The sequence below is a fragment of the Exophiala xenobiotica genome (genome assembly GCF_000835505.1).
Source record: "Exophiala xenobiotica strain CBS 118157 unplaced genomic scaffold supercont1.2, whole genome shotgun sequence".
In the NCBI taxonomy this organism is placed as follows: domain Eukaryota; kingdom Fungi; phylum Ascomycota; class Eurotiomycetes; order Chaetothyriales; family Herpotrichiellaceae; genus Exophiala; species Exophiala xenobiotica.
The window spans coordinates 3,588,130-3,607,440 of record NW_013562493.1 but is presented as its reverse complement, the minus strand read 5'-3'; the positions used below and the strand labels follow the sequence as shown (position 1 = coordinate 3,607,440).

Below are 19,311 nucleotides of genomic sequence, written 5' to 3'. Positions count from 1 at the left end.
AAAAGGTGCATGTAGATTGGCTTGGTCCTGGCCAAGACGCAACTCGGCTTGGACAGTGCTCTCAAGTGCTTCTCAGCCGACCACGCTTCAGCTAGACATACGATGACCTGCGATCAAAATTTACAAACACAGGCAGATACGGAACGGCGTTCTTTCGGCCAGACAGCACTAGCTAAGCCGTGGTGCGAGGTGTGGCACCCCATGGGGATATCACGTTCGCTAAGTACCCCCCAGGATGAGCATATAGAGCTGGCCTGTTTCCCTTCGTCAATTAACTCCTCAACCCATCATTCCCTGCTTTTTATCACCCCCGGTCTTGAGTCTTTCTAGTCAGTCTACCTTACACGCCAGAGTGTCACGTATCTGCAATGGGTATGGAAGTCAAAGTCTCCTCGTTTGCGTCGGAGCACAATGAAGACCCTAAAGTCCTTCCGGAACTTGAGACCCGCCCTTCAAAAGCAGCGAAGTTGGAGAAGCGCTTTGTTCGCAAACTGGATATGATCATCTTGCCGCTGCTTGCACTCGCGTACTTGTTGGCATACATGGTGAGTTACTAGTACTTGTACATATCTCCTAGTGGCGTTGACTAACTCCCCTCGCTCAGGACAGAAACAATGTTGGCTATGCCCGGCTAATGGGGCTCCAAGAAGACCTCAATCTATCATCAGGAGAATTCTATAATGTTGTCATGATGTTCTGTAGGTGAATGAAAGGCTCCCTGTGTGCCCTTGATCTGACGTGCCTGAAGATGCCGGCTATCTGGTCACCATATTCCCGGCCAACTTGCTGGTTCGAACCATCGGACCAAGAATCCAACTGAGCTTTGCCGTCCTCGCCTTTGGGCTTTTCGTTTGCTGCATGTGCTCTGCTCGAGGCTACGGAGATATACTGGGCCTGCGCTTCGGCGTCGGTGCTGCCGAAGCCTTGTTGCAAGCCACACCACTGTACTTGGTGCTGTGGTACGGGAGAAACGAGCTTGGTAAAAGGATCGGTAGGTCTATCTATTAATTGCCGTGACGGATATCCTAACACTCGGCAGCATTGTTCTATTCTGCCACGGTCATTGCTGGAGTGTTCGCCGGTCTTATCGCTTATGCAGTCCAGAAAGACCTCGAAGGCGCTGCTAGGAGACCATCATGGCAGTGGCTTTTCATCATTGAGGGGTCTATTGCGATCGGAATTGGTTTACTTATGGCTGTCTTCCTCCCGGGATTTCCTGATCGGATCAAGAAATCTTGGATGTTTAACAGTCAAGAGATTGAGCTCGCCATCTCTCGGGGCGAAGGTAAGCATCATAAAACGGACCGGCAACGATTACCATGCTGATTTTGATCGTTTCAAGGTCTCAACGCGAAAGGGGCAAGTCGTTTCCAGCCCAACCAGGTCCGTAAGAGCCTTCTCGATCCGAAGACATGGTACTTGGCTGTACTCGCCGGGGTCAATTCGACACTCTTAGCTTCCACCGGCGCCTTCTTCCCTACCATCATCAAAGAATTCGGCTACAGCTCAGTACAGACACAGCTCTTCACAGTCATACCCTACGCATGCGCCTTTGTGTCCATGGTCACGATTGGCTATCTCTCTGACCACTTCCGCAAAAAGTCCACCTTCATCCTCGGATGTCTGTCGCTCTGCGCGACTGGCCTAATTATACTTATGGCGACAACAGGCAAAGAAGTCGGCGTATTTGCTGCATGTCTTTTGGTGATGGGCGCCTATCCATCAGCCGTTCTTCAGATGGCGTGGATCCAAATCAACTTCTGTGGCAACACTAAGAGGGCCATGTCATGGGCGGTGGCGATGATATTTGGACAGGGACTGAGCATGGCCGGAGCTCAGATTTACACTACACCACCCCGTTTCTTCAAAGGTCATGGCATATTGCTGGGTTTCGTGGTCATAGCAATGTGTTCCACCGTTGCTGCAAGATTGACCATGGCAAAGGCAAACAAGCGTCGCGATGAGGAGCTGAGAGAATATGAACAGCGGGGTGAAGCTCATCCGGACCAGGCAAAATCATATGAGGAGACTTGCGACTATCATGTCGCCTTCAAATACACCATCTAGGTCAAACAGGTGCGCGGAGACCACACGGAGATCACGGAAGCTGCAGTGGTGGGATTGATGCCCGTTGCAGGCCCGTTGCAGGTATCTGGAGAATGGGCAAGCTTTTGAAATTGTCATTGCTTGGATGGAGTCAGACACTAGTATTGAATTCGATGGACTTATAGATCAAACAACCTCGCGTACTGTCGCGTATCTAGAGTTCAATCGCTGTCAGGAGTGTGACTTTGTCTGCGCGCCTTGCTCCCAAGGACTTACTCATCGAGGGATTCGTGCTACTACCAGCGACGTTGTGTAGGCATATCATGGTGACAATCTAGATCATGAATACCTTAGGAGAGTCTGTACGCACAACTTGCACATTCTGAGTTAGCATACAAATTACTCCGATGAAGCCCGAACAATAGTATCAAGCAGCTGGACATTCATATTATGATCCTATCAAAGAGCACCCTTCCGGGCCACACTTGAGACTTCCAGATCGAAGCTCAGCAGCTCTTGCATGCCACAAGCGTCAAACATGTCGTGAGGCTTAACCTCCGGGTCGTACTTCTCACAGTCTCCGCTTGCTTTCAATACTTCCAACGCTTGTGTGATGGCCATGTACATGGGCGCCAAACACAGGGCTGCGTAAATGATGATCTTGAACCCGAGATCCTTTGCCTCAGCCGGGGTCATTTTGAGAGCCTTGCTCCCTTGTACCATGCCATACATTAAGGGAGTACCTCTCTCCTTGAAAGCTTCCTTCAGCGCCTTGACCTCTTCTCGCTTTGTTATAGCTTCCAAGAATGCAACATCGGCTCCCGCATCGACGGCGGCCGTCAGCCTCGAAATGGCTTCATCCAGACCCAGAGACGCGAGCGCATCAGTCCGAGCGATGATCACGATATCTGAGCCCATACGTTCCCGCGTCTTGACGGCTGCTCGGATCCTGGTGAGGTATTCTTCCTTGGAAACCAACTCTTTGCCGGCAAGATGTCCGCATCTTTTGGTAACCACTTGATCTTCGAGGTGGAGTCCGGCAACTCCAGCTCGGATGTACCCAGCCACCGTTCTTGCAACATTGATTGCAGCGCCGTAGCCTGTATCGGCGTCTGCAATCACTGGAATCGACGGATCAAGGCCTGAGATCATTTCTGCGTTTTCTTTCATCTCGGTGGCTGTTGCGAGGCCGAGGTCCGCCATTCCAATACGAGACATGCTCGTTCCAGCACCTGTCATATAAAGTGCGTCAAAGCCCGCCCGCAACGCCAAACGAGCACTGATACCGTCGTACACGCCTGGGCACACAATGATTCTGTCCGGCTCGGCGAGGAGCTGACGCAAACGGGTCGAAGAAGGCACGGGCATGTTGGTATTTGAGCATGAACGCAATTCTCCCATGTGTTCGACAGGTTATGAGCTGCTGGGAAAGGGGGTCAAGAGGGGAGGGTGAAGAAAATGGATGGATGGAAGCGACGGATTTGCTTGCCTGCGCATCCTGACCGAAATTTCCGGTATTCAAGATCGAGATCCAGAGGCTGACTTGAGAATGAGCCCAGATTCAGGAAGCTACTGACCATGCTTGCATCGGGGGTCTGCTCGCTCCGGGTGTTTTGCCACTGAGATGCGTGCTTGCCGCACGCGGGCCGGTCAAGGCTGAGGTACTGCCGAAAGCGGCTGTTATGCTCGCATGGTATCCTCAATTGTGGGGTACAACCTCTGCCTCTTCAGGACGCGCTCTTTTTCGTGGTGGTCTCTACAATTGCCTGCGCTGCCCCAAGTGCAAGGCAAAGTAAGTTGCCAAGCGGACTATCCTCGTTCACCATGCACCAAGATATTGGCACCGTTGTTGTCGCCGTTCGCGACGGTGAGGCTGGGGCGTGGGAGCTAAAGTGCATCTCTTTGATAAACGAAGTCTCAGGAGTAAAGATTTTTTCCGTCAATCAGGAACCGTCTACCGATAAGACTCCTAATCTGTTGAGGTTTCTCCAGACATGTGGTGAGGACTTACGACAACACGGCGTAACAAAAGTGTGCGACGCTCTCGAGGAGGTCGTGCAAAGGTGCACTACTCATCCTGATTTTGGCGGATACGGCATGAGCATTGATGGCCAACTGCAGCCACAGCAACAGGATGATGTTGTGTTTCTCTGTTCAGCCTTTCTTGAAGCGCTGAAGTCAGCTGCCCGAGCGCGACTCAGACCTCTGCCCCTGAAAAGCCGGCCTGCGGGACGACGTGGCATGACCATGTCCGAGAAGATTTTTGCAATGCACGACGTCTCAAGAAAAGGATACGTTCAACCAGGAGATATAATTCAGGTTGACGTTGACTGGGTATTGGCTTCAGAGTTGTCTTGGGCCGTATGTTTCGATTGACAAGATTGGTTCCACACCACCGGCTAACTGGAATTGCAGGGTATGGAGCGAGTCTACGACTCTGTAGGTAGGCCGGGGATATTCAGAAACGACCGCTTCTGGCTTGCTGGAGACCACCGCGTCGAGCCGCCGCTATATGAGGATCCCAAAGTCAAAGCACTTATGGAGACAAGTAGCAGGGCACAGAAGGATTTCAAGATGACGGATTTCCAGGGTTTCAATGTATGTTGACCTTTGATAACCACAGGACAGGTCCTCCTGCTAAGCACAGAAACAGTATACCATCATGCACACCGAGTTTGTCAGAGAACGAGCGCAGCCTGGAATGTTGGTCATTGGCGCCGACTCCCACTCTTGTTCTGCTGGAGCTGTCAGCTGTCTCTCGATCGGAATGGGAGCGACGGATGTTTGCATGCCGCTGATTACAGGCCAGACATGGTTCAGCGTGCCACGGACTGTCAAGATACGGCTCATCAACAAGCCACCGAAAGGCATAGGCGGCAAGGATACTATTCTGTACATCTTGAAGCAATTCAAACGCAACACCATTGCTGCCGACCGCGTGATGGAATTCGCCGGCCCAGGTCTCAAGTATCTTTCGTGCGACGCCAGATTTGCGATCGCCAATATGTGCACGGTAAGTCCTCATCATGATGCCTCGGATTGTGTTGCTGACCAGGACGAGGAATTCGGCGCAGTCACCGGTATATTCGAGGCTGATGAGCGGACCGTGAATTTCATCAACAAGAGGCGGATAGCGAAGCACAAGAAAGAAGCGGTTTACTTTAAGGCTGACGAGGATGCTGTCTATGCCGATACATTCGAGGTCGATCTGTCGAAAGTCGAGTCCTTCGTGGCTGTTCATCCTTCTCCTGATAACGTTGTCCCTGTCAGCGAGACATCTGACGTAAACCTGGATGGCTGCTTCATCGGAGCTTGTACCACCGCGGAGGAAGACTTAATCACCGGCGCATTGGTGTTATCGGCGGGACTCGCACAAGGCCTTCGACCCGTGAGCCACGGCCGGCGTTTGGTAGTCCCTGGGTCGAAACCCATCAGGCATAAGTTGGAACAGCTTGGCTTGATTGACATATACCAACGTGCTGGATTCAAGGTCGGTGTTCCGGGTTGCAGTATGTGTGTAGGACAGGGAATCGATCAAGCCGCTCCAGGAGAGAAATGGCTATCGTCACAAAATCGCAACTTCCACAATCGGATGGGACCAGGTACCTCGAAAGCTACTAATCATTGATCAGACTGGCGCTGACTTTCTTAGGCTCGCTGGCTTACCTTAGCTCGGCGGCCACGGTTGCGGCGTCGTCCTTCTCGATGAGAATCTGCGATCCTAGGCCATTGTTGGAGGCAATGGATATGCGATATCTCGAGAACTGTGTCAGATATTCGCCGTTCGATGTCAGTGACCCGCAGCCTCATGCAGCACTGAGGTATGACGAACCCTACGGAGAAGCACTAACGGAGGATGTTGGGAATTCTTCAACTTCAAGAACAAACGGTGACGCAAGCCACGAGAACCACGCATCAGGAGACTCGGAAGGCAAGAGTCTCATTTCTGGCAAAGTCCTTCGTCTGGGGGACTTTATTGACACCGATGCGGTAAGTCAGTTGTGCTGGACATCAAAACGGGTTGGAAGAAGTGACTAACACAGACTGAAGATCATTCCCTCAAAATTTCTCGCTGGGTGTACAACAAACGAACAGCTTGGTGAGCATTGTATGGAGTTTTTCATGCCTGAATTCCGCAAAATGGTCAAGGATGGATTGAATATCGTTGTAGCTGGAGACAGTTTTGGCTGTGGCTCGTCTCGAGATGTAGCGGTCAACACATTGCTCGGCGCAGGAGTGCAATGTGTAATTGCGAAGTCATTCGCATTCATTTATGCCCGCAACCAACCAAATATCGGCCTGCTGGGCATCACCATCACCGACGAAGACTTTTTCATGGAAGCGCAGCAAGGAAGAGATATCAGTATCGACCTGAAATGCAGTCAAGTAAGATGTGGCTCAAGGACCTTTGGCTTCCAACTCAGCGATATGGAGAAACAGCTCATAGCTGTTGGTGGTCTCACAGAAGCGTTCAAACGGTTTGGCAGCCAGGTGTTCGACATCATGTGCCAACACAGGCGCCCAGGCCGCATGCCAGCTATTGGTGACATCGAAAGCCTGAAGTTATGAAAACAGTAAAAGCACGATCGGCGACGTCTTAATCATGATGCCGTAGACTCATACCCGCAGATCGTCACGGCAAGTGGTTGGTTTGGTGGAAACAAGGCTCGGCAGCGTGCGACACTTGACGCCTCTCGGGTAATTGCAGTCGAGCTGTATCTTACATGCGCCACCCGTAAAGTCACAGCTCGAGGCGAGAAGCCGAGGGAAAGGAAGTTGTGCTTGGAGAAAGGCCGTTGGAGTTTGTATAGGCGACTCGGTGATCCACAATATGGTCTCTGCTCCTCGGATATCGACCGGGACCTTTCCCCGCACGTTTCTCTGCTTCATGCCGATGCCGGGTTAGTTTCTGGTTAGCCACGACGGCTCTTCACAGGTTCTTGTTCCTCCATTTAAGGGAAGGGACTGTAGCTTTGGCGGAACGATCGCAGGCACCACATCTGACAACCCAGCCCAAACACCCACATCGAGATTCTTTCCTACTCATCATGGCTTCACAATACCTCACAGAGATGTTCTCCCTGGAGGGGAAGATTGCAATCTGTACCGGAGCGACGGGTGGCCTTGGAACAGCAATGAGCTTAGCGTTAGTCAAGGCTGGAGCCTCGATCGTCTCGCTCGAGCTTCCAGACGACCCTCTCTCTGCCGAATTCAACAAGAAGATCCACGATGCGGGCGGTAAGGTGACGACGTTCCATTGCAACCTGCAGAACAAGGAGAGCATTCGATCGACTTTTAGACAGATCTGGGATAGTGGCGTCGTTCCCGACATCCTGCTCAACTGTGCCGGCGTCATGAAGAGGAATTTATGTGAGAATGCCACTGATGACGAGCTTGATCTGGTGCGTATCACGGCTTTTGACGTCCCCCCAACAACTGACAACTCTCTAGCTGGTTGATGTCAACATCAAGTCCTTCTATGTATGCATGCAGGAGTTTGGGAGAAGATTGCTCTCACTCAATCGACCGGGCAAAATTGTCAACATCGCCTCGATTACCTCTTATCAGGCTGGATTCAACACGAGCATCTACTCTTCCACGAAAGGGGCTGTGCTGCAGATGACCAAGGCCTTCAGCAACGAATGGGCAGGCAAAGGCATCCAAGTCAACGCAATCGCTCCTGGCTTCATGCAGACAAATATGACAGCACAGTACCGAGACAACCAGCAGATGATCGATTATTTGATGATGCGAGTCCCCATGGCAAGATGGGGCGAGCCAGAGGATTTAGTGCCTGGGCTCTTATTCCTTGTGGCTCCATCGAATAAGTTCACGTCCGGTATTGCGTTGATCATCGATGGCGGCTTTTGTGGGAAATAATCCTGGTGATGGGAATATTTGAAACTCGCCTGGGGCCGACGAAGGATAGGACAGTCTTCGTAAAATAACTATGTTAGTGATATTCCACCAATATACCATTGACTTTCAATACCTATCCTACAGCGTTGGCTCTAAAGCGCCCATTCCACTGATTTTGGTCTCGCCAATCTCCCTTACAAGACTCTTTTCCGTCGTGCGAGCCGCCGCCGGGACCCAGTTCCCATGGATTTGGGCCTTGATGTGGAACGGTAGCTGGACAATGGCGACGGGCTTCTCGAACTCTCGTGTATCGATGATGGCCACGTCGCATCGGCCAGCGTCTCGTCGCTCGACTAGGGTCATGACCCAACCGTCACCTTCAGGGGCATTTGCAGAGCGTGGGATGAAGACCGGTTCTTGACACAAGGAACCGTCCCCCGCGTAGAAGTACCGGGACTTGCCGGTCTTGTTGCTATGCATGGCAAGGCCGTTCAGGCCGTGGAAGATGTTCTTGGAGCCATCCGCGTTCTCCGGTATGAAGACGTTGAGGAACAGCCACTCGTACTGCTTCGTCATGAAACGCTCGTCGATCCTCGGAAACTCCGATGGCAGATCGAGCACCACCAGAGGATCCGGCACTGTAGTACCGCTTGGCTTGGAGAGGTCCAGTTCCCAGCGCACGAAATCGGCCTTGGTCTCCGCCGAAGGCATTCGTCCGTCGTCGGGAGGAAAGAAGGGGAATGCGTTGTCGTGCACCCTGGAACTCTCGACACAGATCCTAGAGCCATCGGCGGTCTCCCAAGCGCCAGCTGTATGGATGGGCATACAATTCTTCCAAGAATAGACACGGTGCTCTCCCTTCTTCCAACCGTGTCTGGCAGCCGCTCCCTCTCGTCGTGGAATGACGATGAAAGTGGCTGGCAAATCATAGCTCCAAGCCCAATGCTGCTTTCCCGCCTTCATCCTTGCCACGTTCGCCTCGAATGGCCAGAGGAAAAGAATGATGAAGTTTGGAGTGATGGCGCAGTCGTGGATGAATGCGCACCAAGGGGATTGGAGCCAAAATTCTTCCCCGGTCTTCTGGCCCTGTGCATCCAAGGCGTACGTCACTACATCGAGGGTTGCGAGACCTTTGGCCTCGTAACCGAAACAGACCAGCTCATTCGTGAAAGGGTCGATTTTGGGGTGAGCCGTGAAAGTTTTGGACTTGATGTTCTGCTCGGCGAAAGGGTCGTAACCGAGAGTCTCGAGGGTGTCCGGATCTACCTCGTAAGGGAGAGCGACTTCTTTGAGAGCCAACAACTTGTCTGCCCAGTAGACCAAATTGGTGTTGGCAGTAGAGTCGACGGCGGCCTTGACGCAAGGATGATGGGTGAATGGATTGCGATAAAGACCGAAGAGGGCCTTCTTGGCTTTTCGTTCGAGCCTGTACCGCTCAGTCTCGATGTACCGCATCTTCATGTCCACCTGTCCATCGTGGAACCGAAAAGCAGAGATATTGCCGTCGCCATCGATCGACACGTTCCTGGGATCTGGAGGCACAAATGGATCGCACATGACTCGATAGAACGTCCCGTTGATCTCAGGTGGGATCGATCCTAACACGACCAAGTCGCCAATCTCTCCCTCGAGACGGCATGGGAGACTTGATCCGGCGAGGTCGTTGGCCACGGGCCATTTCGAGGTGAGGCCATAGAGACCATCATTACCTTGGGTACTCGGGACCGCGGCTGCGGCTGCTTTGGAAGGAGGCGGCACATCAGGCGCAAGTAACAAAGGAGCCTGCTCTCTGTCCTCGGCGACAGTGGGGGCTGCAGTAGTACCAGAAGCGTCAATCATTTTGAAGGCTTGTATGGGGAATGCCGGTAGACTCTAGACAGAAATCAGAGACCAGGAGGACAGTACCGATGGGATACATCTACTGTCTGCTCCTGAACCTCTGGCTCTTTTTGTAGGTTGAGGACAGGAGGATTGATGCGGCCAGCCAACTCAGTCCAAGCATGCAGCTGAGCATCTGCCGTGCCGATTGAACCTGCCGATGACAATTTTCTTCTGGACGCGAGTGAAGACGGGGTTCCATCTGCTCGCTGGAATACCAAAAGGCCTTAAGAGCCATGAATCGCTCATGCTTAAGCATTATGCTCGAACCAATGAGACCCGACCCAGAGAATCAGTCGTCTTTTCGTTGGCTCGGAAAACAGGTTGGTAGGTGGCACTATGGCGACGGATGTGGGGATGGGAGGGCAAGTACTGTGTAGACTAGGAGACTGGCGGTCAGGACACCATCAGGGGTCAACGGCGGAGATGTGGGGGTGGGGAAAAGGCAGCCTCACCAGCCTTGAGGAGCTGGATGGTAAACGGGAAAGCGTACGAAATGACTCTTTGTCCTGCGGTGATTTGTACTAACAGGCCTGGTAAGGACTTGAAAGAGAAGTCAATGACAGCTCCCTACGTTCCTGGTAGTAGATCTGCAATTCTAAACAACTCACACCGCCACAATGGTCCTGTAGTTGATCTAGATTTCATTCGATATCGAGCTATAGAGCAAGCCTTACTCGTTTCTACTGAGCCAAGTTGGACCCATCTTCTGCCGATCCTTTTCTGCGAGACATACGGTACGCAAGTTACTCTGCTCCACCTCTCGCAAATGAGGGGTTGTGGGTGAGTGGTGCTTTTTCCGGGGCAAGGCAGCCTGGAAGGCGATCTCGGACAATTCCCACACACACCAAGCTCGTCCAACTGTCTGCCGAAAAAGGGCTTCAGGCGTTGGGAAGGTGTTTTCCATGCCACACCCCATACCATCTCCGTGTATCTGTGCGACGAGAAGTGATATGAAAATAAGCGAACTCCGCTTGCTACTGTCCTCTTTCTCCCTTCCTCTGCTCTAGCTACTAGCCAGTCCAGGAACGGAGTTCGGATGTCCCCAGCCACGGCACTGCAAATCTTCCGAGAATCATGTCCCCTGACAAAGAGCAGTCGCCTAAACCGTATCAGTGCTCTGTGTGCATGCGAGCTTATGGACGACTGGAGCACCTGAATCGACATTCTTTAAGCCGTAAGTACCTACACATGCATGGAAACGCCTCTGATATTTCCCATCTTGTAACATGGTGGTAGAAGGTTGACGTATCTTTATTCATTCCACAGATACCTCTTCCTGCCCGTTCACATGCCCACGGTGCGGCAATGCTTACAAGCGAAGGTGCGTCCTACTTTTCTTGGGAAAGGTTGGCTGTGATCTGGCGAGAAACCAACACGATGTATAGTGATGTCCTCAAACGACATGTTCGCTCGTGTAATGGGTCGGATAAGTCGACTGTTGCCCTGGTCTCATGGACTTCTGGTCCGGCGAATGCCCGAAGAAAAGCCTGCCATCATTGTGTGAGGCTGAAACGACGATGCAATCTGAAATCGCCGTGTGGAACCTGTCTCGAACAGCAGAAATATTGCGAATATCCTGCCCATGCCCGGCGTCTTCGAAATGATGCCAGAGACCCAGCCGCGGAAGAACACATCCCCACCGTGGCAATGGACCAGTCAAACACTTCACCAACAGCGTATTCTTGTCGGGAAGTTGTTTCAACAGATAACGATCTTGCGAGGAATCGTCCATCATCGTCACCACCTGACCAGGCCGAATGCTCTGGAATTGCGCTCTTAGACGTTGTGCCCACACCCACAACCACACCATCAAATCAATGGTGTCGTCGGTCAACAGAAGAGTTAGGGTTACAAGGGCAATCACAGGTCGCCGACTTCTTGGTGGCCTTGTCCTTGCTACCTCCTTTCCCTCGAGATCCTGCAGTCTCGTTCTCTTTCCTGGCTCGTTTCACCTACGACGGCGCCGGGTTGGTATATGTCTTTGAATCCGACGCCGTACTGCACACGCTGAGAAAAGCTTCCATGAAAATGTTATTCAAAAGTCGCGGAGGGGCGTCAGCTGTTTGCGACATTGAGGTCGAAGCCGAAGCCGAAGCCGCCATTGACCCGATGTCAATACAGGACGATACCATGGGATCCTGTGTCTGGCCAGGATACCAAGCCTGTTCCCCTGACACGATAGAGCTCGCTGACGGATCTAGCGATGGTAACATCACTGCTCTGGATTTTGATCCTGGCGATTCATCGTCACTATTCAGCCGATCTCCAATAACTAAAGTGGCAGACAATCATTTCAACGGGTACGAATCAAGCCTGGTGTTGAGTCCGTTGTGGAGAGGAGATGAATTGGCAACCAAGACGCTCGAGATCAGCCGTGCTTTACGCAGAACGGTGATTGACGCTCAAGCAGGTGGCAGTCCCCAGGGGCGATTTTCCTGGTCACCCGTCATGGAGGCTGCTTGTCGAGACTTCTTCTCACCACCCAGAATCCGCATATTCCTTGAGGCATATTGGAGTATTTGGTCTCCCAATTGTCCCGTCGTCCATCGACCAACGTTCGATATTATGTCGACGCCGACAACCCTTCTGACTGCAATGGTCGTGATGGGTGCCTGCCACTCTCCAAGCTCAGCCGACCGCGTCAATGCCAGGTGTTGGTATGACTGTGTGGAGGAGATGGTGTTCAAAGACACATATATCTCCTTCGCAATATCATCATCGAACAGTGACTGCCAATGGAGTCGTCACGCATATAACAGACGACGCATGGTACAGGCCATCCAGGCCGCCTACGCCGTGTGCGTCTATCAGAACTGGGATGGCAGCCAAGCCTCCCAGTTGAGAATCCGCCGACAGCGATTCAATGAAATGGTAGCGGTAAGCAATTTGACCTCCGAAATAAGCCTGCTGCGTGGAAGCCTTTCCCGCTGATACAAAGTCTCTTGCAGGTGGCCCGAGTCCTCGGATTCTCTTCAGCTAGGCACCCTGACTTGACCGATCTGAGAAGGTCTACCTTTGATTGGCGAGAATTCATCCTTACAGAGGAGATGATTCGGTAAGTTGCTACATGAGCTTGCATCGTCTGCTTTTTTCAATGTATCATGGACGTTGGACTGACCGAAGACAGAACGCTTCTCTGGGTCTACCTCCTCGATTCAGCCTTTGTCATATTCAACAACATGCCTCCGCGACTAGCCTTGAGAGAGCTCGGTATGGGACTCGCCTGTAGCGAAGCGTGTTTCCAAGCCGAAGACGCTTCCTCGTGTTACAATTACCTCAAGCTCTGGGGTACCCGGGTGGGCAGGCCGAGGGACACGTCGCTCTACTCACTCATCAAGTCGTTCTGTTCTGGTACGATGGACAGTGGTCGGTTGGATCATGCGTCGCACGAAGGGTTCATGAATCTGTGGTGTGTCGTAGGATGTAAGTTCCACCAAGCCAACAGACACAACGGACCCATTCTTTCTGGCAGTCCAGCCAGATAGATGAATTGCTTATTTGGCTCTTTGTTACTTCGTTTGCCCCTGCCACAGGAGAAATCTAACACCAGCCTTATAGCATTTCACATTATGATATTCAATCTCGAACCTTCGATCGCACCAAAGGCCCAATTCGCACACATCCGGATGGGTCTCGCGAATTGGAAAGCTGTGTGGAACCAACGTACCCTGAACGACGACGAGCGCTTTTTCGACGTCCCCGTCACCACAGGCTTGACCCGTAGCAACAGCAAAGACGGCGACCAAAATCAGCACCAAGATGCAAATGAAAAACTGGCCCAGCCCCCACCTCACCAAATACCTGAAGATGAACCGAGTATGTGGAAGAGATCAGGATTCTGGAGACATGCACCGGAGTATTGGCTTCTTGCGAACCTGTATCTCGACCGGATGGAATACGGCATCTCCGTCGGGCCTGGTGATCAGGGAGCTACAAGTTTCGACCCTAAACCCCAGCACGACGACACTTCCATGTCCTGGTTGAGGGATCTTATCATGAAGTTCTAGAGAGCTCCCCGTGGAAGGAGACTGAGATCTAGGGGTTAGCTGATGGGTGTTCCAATTAGCCATCCGTGAAGTGATAATCTTAACTCTTATTATCCGCCGCCGCCGTCTACTACGCTAGAAATCCGCGCAACCGTGTCACAACCATCTCCTGGTCTGTCTGACGTCGCAGGCAGCGAGTAGTGGCCACTTATTCCAGATATGAGCCTTGAAAAGACGTATCTACGGACTACTAGCCCTCTGGCTCCACCCGAATATATGACTGCTGGCACATGGTGAGATTTGCAGAGAGAATTGAATGAGATCAGCAGGATCATAGGCCAGTCATGGTCCAATTTGTGTTATTGTCAGGGCTATCGAGGTGGATGAGGCTCCTACCATACGTATGGCGCACAGCAGCGTGCCTGGACAATCAACTCCTTTTGCTTAGTCGACGTCCCCTTGGCCTCTTTAGCAAGCAACACCACCATCCGCAGAGAAGGTGGCGCCAGTAGTGAACGAGGCATCGTCGCTCAGCGCAAAGCAGATCGTCTTCGCCATGTCATCCGCCGTACCCAATCTCTGCAGTGGCAGAGTCTTGTAGGTATTCGTGACCGGTCGATCGACTGTACCACCATCGCTTCTAAGTCTGTCGAGCATAGGCGTTTCGATCGGTCCCCTGTGGTAGTCAGCTCACTATGAATTCCAGACGAATATCGCCTTCAACATACGGAGCCAGAGCGTTCACCCGGATCCCCCTCTCACCGACCTCTTTGGCGGCAGTCCGCGTCAACCCAACAACACCATGTTTGCTCGACGAGTACGCTGAGATTCCGGGCCTACCCATAAGCCCAGCCATGCTGGCGACGTTCAGGATTGAGGCGCCTCTTTCCATGACACGGAGCTGCGCCCGGAGACAGTAGAAGAGTCCCTTCAAGTTGATGTTCATGATAAAATCCCAGTGCTCGTTGGTAGTGTCGACGATATTGCAGAAGACTTTTCCGCCCGGTTTAGCCTCGACTCCTGCGACGTTCGCTGCGCAATCCAGCTTGCCGAAGTGCTTGACGGTGTCGGCGATCCAGCTGTCCACGCTGTCCGAGTTCGATACGTCGACGCGCTGGCTGATGACATTGGTCCCTTTGCCTTTCAACTCTTCAAGAACTTTGTTGAGTGCGCCTTCGTTGACGTCGCACAGAGACAGGGACGCCCCTCTGGCTGCGGCCAGGCGAGCAGTCGCGGCTCCGATGCCAGAGCCTGCACCTGTAATTGCGATTACTTTGCCCTCGAGTTGAGCCATACTGTCCGGTATCCTTCTAGCGAGACCCTGAGATGTGTAGAGTTAGTCCCAAGTTTCCAACTCCTGATCAGTGTGAATTGGACCTTATGTGGTGCTCGGTGAGGTGAGGGGTCCCGACCAGGTGCCCGAGGTCCATAACGTGGAGAAACCCATGTCACGGGCACAGGGACCGCGTTCCGAACACCTTCGGCATGCGTGTCGGTCGGTTTACTTCATGAGACACCTCTATACTTACGATTAACACTTCTTTGTGGTCAGCACTACTGCTAACAACGACATTGGAAGCTTAAAAGCCCATTTAGAAACCCATCAAGAACTTCATAGCAGAACAACATCAATCCACGCATTAGCATCCCATCGGTTCCTAGCGATGGAAGAAGATGCGCTGGCCGATAACACGGAATTTGGTTGCCATTTATTGGATGATGAACGAAACTGGACCTCGGGCTCTTGTTGGCAATACTTTAAGGCCTTCTAGCCTGGCGCTACAAAACTTGCTCAAGAACCCGCTCAAACGTGATCGGAACCGTCAATGGCTAGGATCCGCCCATGTGGGCCACGTGTGCCTGCAGACCGTGATCCCATTACATCCTGTAAGGTATAGGTATGTGTATGTCTGTTCCAAGACCACTGGTACCTTGATCAAGGGGACTTGGTTTCATCCTATTTGCTTCGCCCTATTCCTTTTCATAGGGTAACGACGGGACTGTTGGTGTCAGAGAGGAGAAGTGGTATTTGTCCCGATACTGCCGTGGCGCATGAGTCCTCATCAATGTGCCGCAGAGTTGGCTATAAAATGTCCAAACACCATGCTTCCCAGAAAAACCCCACCTAAGACTGACAGGAAGTATCCGACATTCATAGTCATCACCGCAATCATCCTGTCACAAGGTAAGCGGAAATGGTCTCGTGTCAAGGCAATGAGGAAAACTGACAGTAAGTAACTGAGACCCGCGAGAACAACATCAATCGTCGCCATCATCACTGCCTCATTGGCTCTCCATGGTCTGGAGGTTGGTTTTGTGTCGGTGAGCGGTGCACTCCCCATACCACCGATGCGGCGATATTTTGCCCCTGCCAGGAGATCGTAAAATCGCACTCGAACGGCTAACAAGGCCCGAAAAATAGACGCGAAGGCAATCAGAAAGATGCAGGTCGCAGCATACTGTCCGATGCTGTTCGGCGACCAGGACCAGGAGAAGAGAGGTGTGCTCGTAGAGGCGAAGAACACCATGGCCATGGATTCCATTCCCATGAGCATGGTGGTAGATGATGCCATCGGCATGGAACTGCTCATGGAACTCGCCGTCGACATTCCCGACATTGTGGAGGTTGGCGAAGCGGACGTAGACATCGTCATACTCATGCTACTCATGCCGTTCATCGACATCATGCTGCTGTCCATGATTGAGGTGTACAGATATGCTCTTGGGAGAGTCACAAAGCAGTTCGAGTACGGGCCAGCAGTCTGGGCTTGTAGTTCTGAGTAAAAGGTGAGTAGATACAAGCAGTGAAGACGAGATTGAATGACGGTACTCACTACAAGTCATAATACACATGGAAAGTGCAAGGTTCTTAGCTTCACAGCGGCCTGCCTGCTCATCCCAGCAGTTGGTAGAGCGCGGTGTGGCACGAGTGGATATGAAACGTGCTCAGGCAACCCATATCTAGTTAATGCTTCCACCACGCAGATCTAGCGCTGCATGACACGAATCCCCTTGCGTGAGCATATTTCTCGAGGCTTTGAGCACATTTTCTTTTTCAGGGGTCACTATGGCCCCGACACAATGCTTCTGAAGGTGCCGGTTTTCCGCTGACCATAACTTGGAGGATCACTGGCTTATACATAGTAGTACTCTGGATATTGCTGGATGAAGCCTTAAAGCTGTATTCAAAGCCAAGCTATCTGTAGCAACGGTCTGCTTCGGAGTCTGTGGGCTGATTACCGTCAACATTGACCTTCTTGCGCCTTACTCGAGTCGTCAAACTCAGCAAGAGGGAAACACAGTCGGGCATTCATTGGGTGAAGCAACGCAACATGGCCAGTTGGCTCACGCAACCAGTTCAGCTGCATTCAAGCCGGGCATTTTCTTGCGACGGTTTGACGTCCGACCAATGCAACTACTATCAACAACGTTGGCACTTCTGGTGAGCAAGAGAGCAAATAGACTTCCTCGCCGCTGTGCAAGAAGCTGATCAAAGACATCCTAGGTACGTCGCTGACCATATCTACGGACTGTCAACAATAGCTTTCTTTATGTGCGCCATTGGAATTTTCATCGTTGGTCACTTGATATCGTGGGTGTTTGCGCCCCGGATCAGTCAAGGTCCTTCGATATTGCGAAGGACAACGGCAGTGATCCGTTACTTGTCGTACCGTGGCTTCCACATAGCAGCATTCCGATGGAACTCAGCCCCGGTCGGGCTCTTGCTATTGGCAGCGGTCGGTGTCATCTACTTCTTCTGTGAGTTGCCTACCCCATTGGAAGACAACTTCGAAAACCTGACCTGTATGGTACTGCAGGTATGGACCTGGTTCCAAAGCCGTACTACTGGGCTAGCTTAAATTTTGGGGGCTCGCCACCGCTAGGAACAAGATCGGGATGGATGGCTTTGGCCTGTATGCCATTCGTTTTGTTAGTTCTTACTCCCTTTCAGAAATGGCAAACAACCAGCGACTGGCTGACATCGCGTTTAGCGCCACTGCGAGCAAGGCAAGCTGGATCACTCTGGTCACAGGAGTGACGCATGAGAAACTCCAGGTATTCCATCGATGGATATCGTATGCCTTCTTCATCCTCGCCCTGATGCATACATTCCCCTTCATTGTGTACCACATCCGGTTTCACGACATGGTGTTGCAGTTTACCGAAGGCAACATATTCTACTGGACTGGCATTGTCGCATTGATCTTCCAAGCTTGGCTCACCTTTGCGTCTTTCGGCCCCTTTCGGTGAGTAACTTTTGATCTGGAGCAGCCAGCTGTAGACTGCGTGACTGACTCGAAACTCTAGAAACCTTGGCTACGAGTTCTTCAAGGCGACTCACTTCTTCTCGGCCGCAGTCTTCGTGTTGATCTTCTTCTGGCACTGTGACTATACGCTAACATCATGGTTAGTCGCCAAGCTCCTTCCAGAGTATTTCGTTTGGAGAGGTCTCGCGAAAGACACTGATAGATGGATAGGGACTACTTCATAGCAACAGCAGCGGTCTATGTGCCCTGCCTAGTCTACCCGTGGCTTCGGACCGTCTTTGAGTATGGCATCAATCAGAAAGCACAAGTCTTTGTGGAAGATAATGGCTTCACTCGCATCACGATCCCGGCGACTTTCGACTGGGTGCCGGGACAGCACTGTTTCCTGCGCTTTCGCGGCTTTGGCACCCACGCTCTCACGTCGCACCCATTCACGATTTGTTCGCTGCCATCGAATTCGCCAGATGAGCAATCCCATATGACCTTCTACGTCCGTCATCGAGGCGGCTTCACCGCGCGACTATATCATCATGCCATGAAGCGATCCGGCGTGTCTGTGCCTGTGTTTGTGGATGGTCCCTACGGAGGTATCGACCCTCAGAAATACTACAGCAGCGATCGGCTCATTGTGATTGCCGGTGGTTCGGGCGCAGGCTGGAGTTTGCCTTTCGTCGAGCAATTCGTTAGATGTTGCCTAACCCCGGCCACCAAAGAAGCCAGTGCTGGAGAGGAGCCAACCAGGACTACACGCCAACCCAGACGCAGTCCAGCCGCACCTCGCTCGCTACGCGTGATTGTGGCAACAAGTGATACTGCCACTCGCGTGTGGTTTCACAAGTCCGTAGGCAATCTGCTGTCGAAGTACTCATCGCTGGACCCATCCTTTGACCTTGATGTCCAAGTCTACCTGACTGGTCAAGCCGAGCAGCAGGCAGACACATCGGAGATCCTGGCGGATCTAGAGACGGCAGAGCCATCCTTCGCTGAAAATGCTAGTATGCAGAAAGATGGGTCAAAATACGAGGGACAAGGGAACAGCAGTATGGAGGGCCAGGAACCACACGGCCGACCGCCATTACCGGAAATCATTCAGGAGGAGGTGGCCCGTGTGGCGGAGACTGGACAGTCCTTGGGCGTCTTTGTCTGCGGCCCTGGCACCATGCAGAACGATGTTCGCAATGCCGTTGCAAAAGCGAACGTGAACGTCTTGAAAAATCCGACGTGTGGAGTCTATCTGCATCTGGAACATTTCTCGTGGGCTTGAGAGAGCG

At 52.2% G+C, this 19,311-nt stretch overlaps 9 protein-coding genes across 11 annotated transcripts; 6 read left to right on the top strand and 3 right to left on the bottom strand.

Moving 5' to 3' along the window:
• Positions 1–368: 368 nt before the first annotated feature.
• On the top strand, positions 369–2,067 carry PV05_03536 (uncharacterized protein; the record flags this gene model as incomplete). The annotated part of the gene is made up of 5 exons (XM_013464185.1): positions 369–545; positions 605–698; positions 749–991; positions 1,040–1,285; positions 1,343–2,067. The coding sequence occupies 5 exons, from the start codon at positions 369–371 to the stop codon at positions 2,065–2,067; spliced, it is 1,485 nt and encodes a 494-aa protein (XP_013319639.1).
• A 438-nt stretch (positions 2,068–2,505) lies between these two features.
• Positions 2,506–3,626, bottom strand: PV05_03535 (uncharacterized protein; the record flags this gene model as incomplete). Its single annotated transcript, XM_013464184.1, has 2 exons — positions 2,506–3,381; positions 3,624–3,626. The coding sequence occupies 2 exons, from the start codon at positions 3,624–3,626 to the stop codon at positions 2,506–2,508; spliced, it is 879 nt and encodes a 292-aa protein (XP_013319638.1).
• Positions 3,627–3,870: 244 nt separating this feature from the next.
• PV05_03534 (uncharacterized protein) lies at positions 3,871–6,615 on the top strand (the record flags this gene model as incomplete). The annotated part of the gene is made up of 6 exons (XM_013464183.1): positions 3,871–4,407; positions 4,462–4,644; positions 4,694–5,059; positions 5,108–5,555; positions 5,699–6,036; positions 6,097–6,615. The coding sequence occupies 6 exons, from the start codon at positions 3,871–3,873 to the stop codon at positions 6,613–6,615; spliced, it is 2,391 nt and encodes a 796-aa protein (XP_013319637.1).
• A 359-nt stretch (positions 6,616–6,974) lies between these two features.
• On the top strand, positions 6,975–8,014 carry PV05_03533 (uncharacterized protein). Its single transcript, XM_013464182.1, has 2 exons — positions 6,975–7,448; positions 7,498–8,014. Exons 1-2 carry the CDS (start codon positions 7,095–7,097, stop codon positions 7,924–7,926), a joined length of 783 nt encoding a protein of 260 aa, XP_013319636.1. The 5' UTR covers positions 6,975–7,094; the 3' UTR covers positions 7,927–8,014.
• A 29-nt stretch (positions 8,015–8,043) lies between these two features.
• On the bottom strand, positions 8,044–9,744 carry PV05_03532 (uncharacterized protein; the record flags this gene model as incomplete). The annotated part of the gene is made up of 1 exon (XM_013464181.1): positions 8,044–9,744. One exon carries the CDS (start codon positions 9,742–9,744, stop codon positions 8,044–8,046), a length of 1,701 nt encoding a protein of 566 aa, XP_013319635.1.
• A 1,347-nt stretch (positions 9,745–11,091) lies between these two features.
• Positions 11,092–13,793, top strand: PV05_03531 (uncharacterized protein; the record flags this gene model as incomplete). The annotated part of the gene is made up of 4 exons (XM_013464180.1): positions 11,092–12,663; positions 12,735–12,841; positions 12,914–13,209; positions 13,345–13,793. 4 exons carry the CDS (start codon positions 11,092–11,094, stop codon positions 13,791–13,793), a joined length of 2,424 nt encoding a protein of 807 aa, XP_013319634.1.
• A 48-nt stretch (positions 13,794–13,841) lies between these two features.
• Positions 13,842–16,628, bottom strand: PV05_03529. Of its 3 annotated transcripts, none has more exons than XM_013464176.1 (4): positions 16,002–16,628; positions 15,150–15,947; positions 14,501–15,093; positions 13,842–14,448 (listed from the first exon to the last, which is right to left on the bottom strand). In XM_013464176.1, exons 3-4 carry the CDS (start codon positions 15,064–15,066, stop codon positions 14,241–14,243), a joined length of 774 nt encoding a protein of 257 aa, XP_013319630.1. In that variant the 5' UTR covers positions 15,067–15,093; positions 15,150–15,947; positions 16,002–16,628; the 3' UTR covers positions 13,842–14,240. The 3 variants fall into 3 exon arrangements, with proteins under 3 accessions (XP_013319630.1, XP_013319631.1, XP_013319632.1); XM_013464177.1 differs by having other exon boundaries at positions 15,302–15,947; XM_013464178.1 differs by having other exon boundaries at positions 14,501–15,947.
• Positions 15,720–16,599, top strand: PV05_03530 (uncharacterized protein). The gene is made up of 2 exons (XM_013464179.1): positions 15,720–15,957; positions 16,016–16,599. The coding sequence occupies exon 2, from the start codon at positions 16,215–16,217 to the stop codon at positions 16,554–16,556; it is 342 nt and encodes a 113-aa protein (XP_013319633.1). The 5' UTR covers positions 15,720–15,957; positions 16,016–16,214; the 3' UTR covers positions 16,557–16,599.
• A 476-nt stretch (positions 16,629–17,104) lies between the features above and the next one.
• On the top strand, positions 17,105–19,304 carry PV05_03528 (uncharacterized protein; the record flags this gene model as incomplete). The annotated part of the gene is made up of 6 exons (XM_013464175.1): positions 17,105–17,214; positions 17,278–17,531; positions 17,591–17,702; positions 17,765–18,019; positions 18,081–18,179; positions 18,251–19,304. 6 exons carry the CDS (start codon positions 17,105–17,107, stop codon positions 19,302–19,304), a joined length of 1,884 nt encoding a protein of 627 aa, XP_013319629.1.
• Positions 19,305–19,311: the final 7 nt, after the last annotated feature.

Bases quoted from the DNA above. Each gene is read 5' to 3' on its own strand.
- PV05_03533 (XM_013464182.1), top strand. From the start codon at position 7,095: ATGGCTTCACAATACCTCACAGAGATGTTCTCCCTGGAGGGGAAGATT. The intron at 7,449-7,497 runs GTGCGTATCACG...ACAACTCTCTAG, and splicing joins CTGATGACGAGCTTGATCTG to CTGGTTGATGTCAACATCAA.
- PV05_03529 (XM_013464178.1), bottom strand. From the start codon at position 15,066: ATGGCTCAACTCGAGGGCAAAGTAATCGCAATTACAGGTGCAGGCTCT. The intron at 14,449-14,500 runs GTATGTTGAAGG...TGACTACCACAG, and splicing joins CGGGTGAACGCTCTGGCTCC to GGGACCGATCGAAACGCCTA.
- PV05_03530 (XM_013464179.1), top strand. From the start codon at position 16,215: ATGCAGGTCGCAGCATACTGTCCGATGCTGTTCGGCGACCAGGACCAG.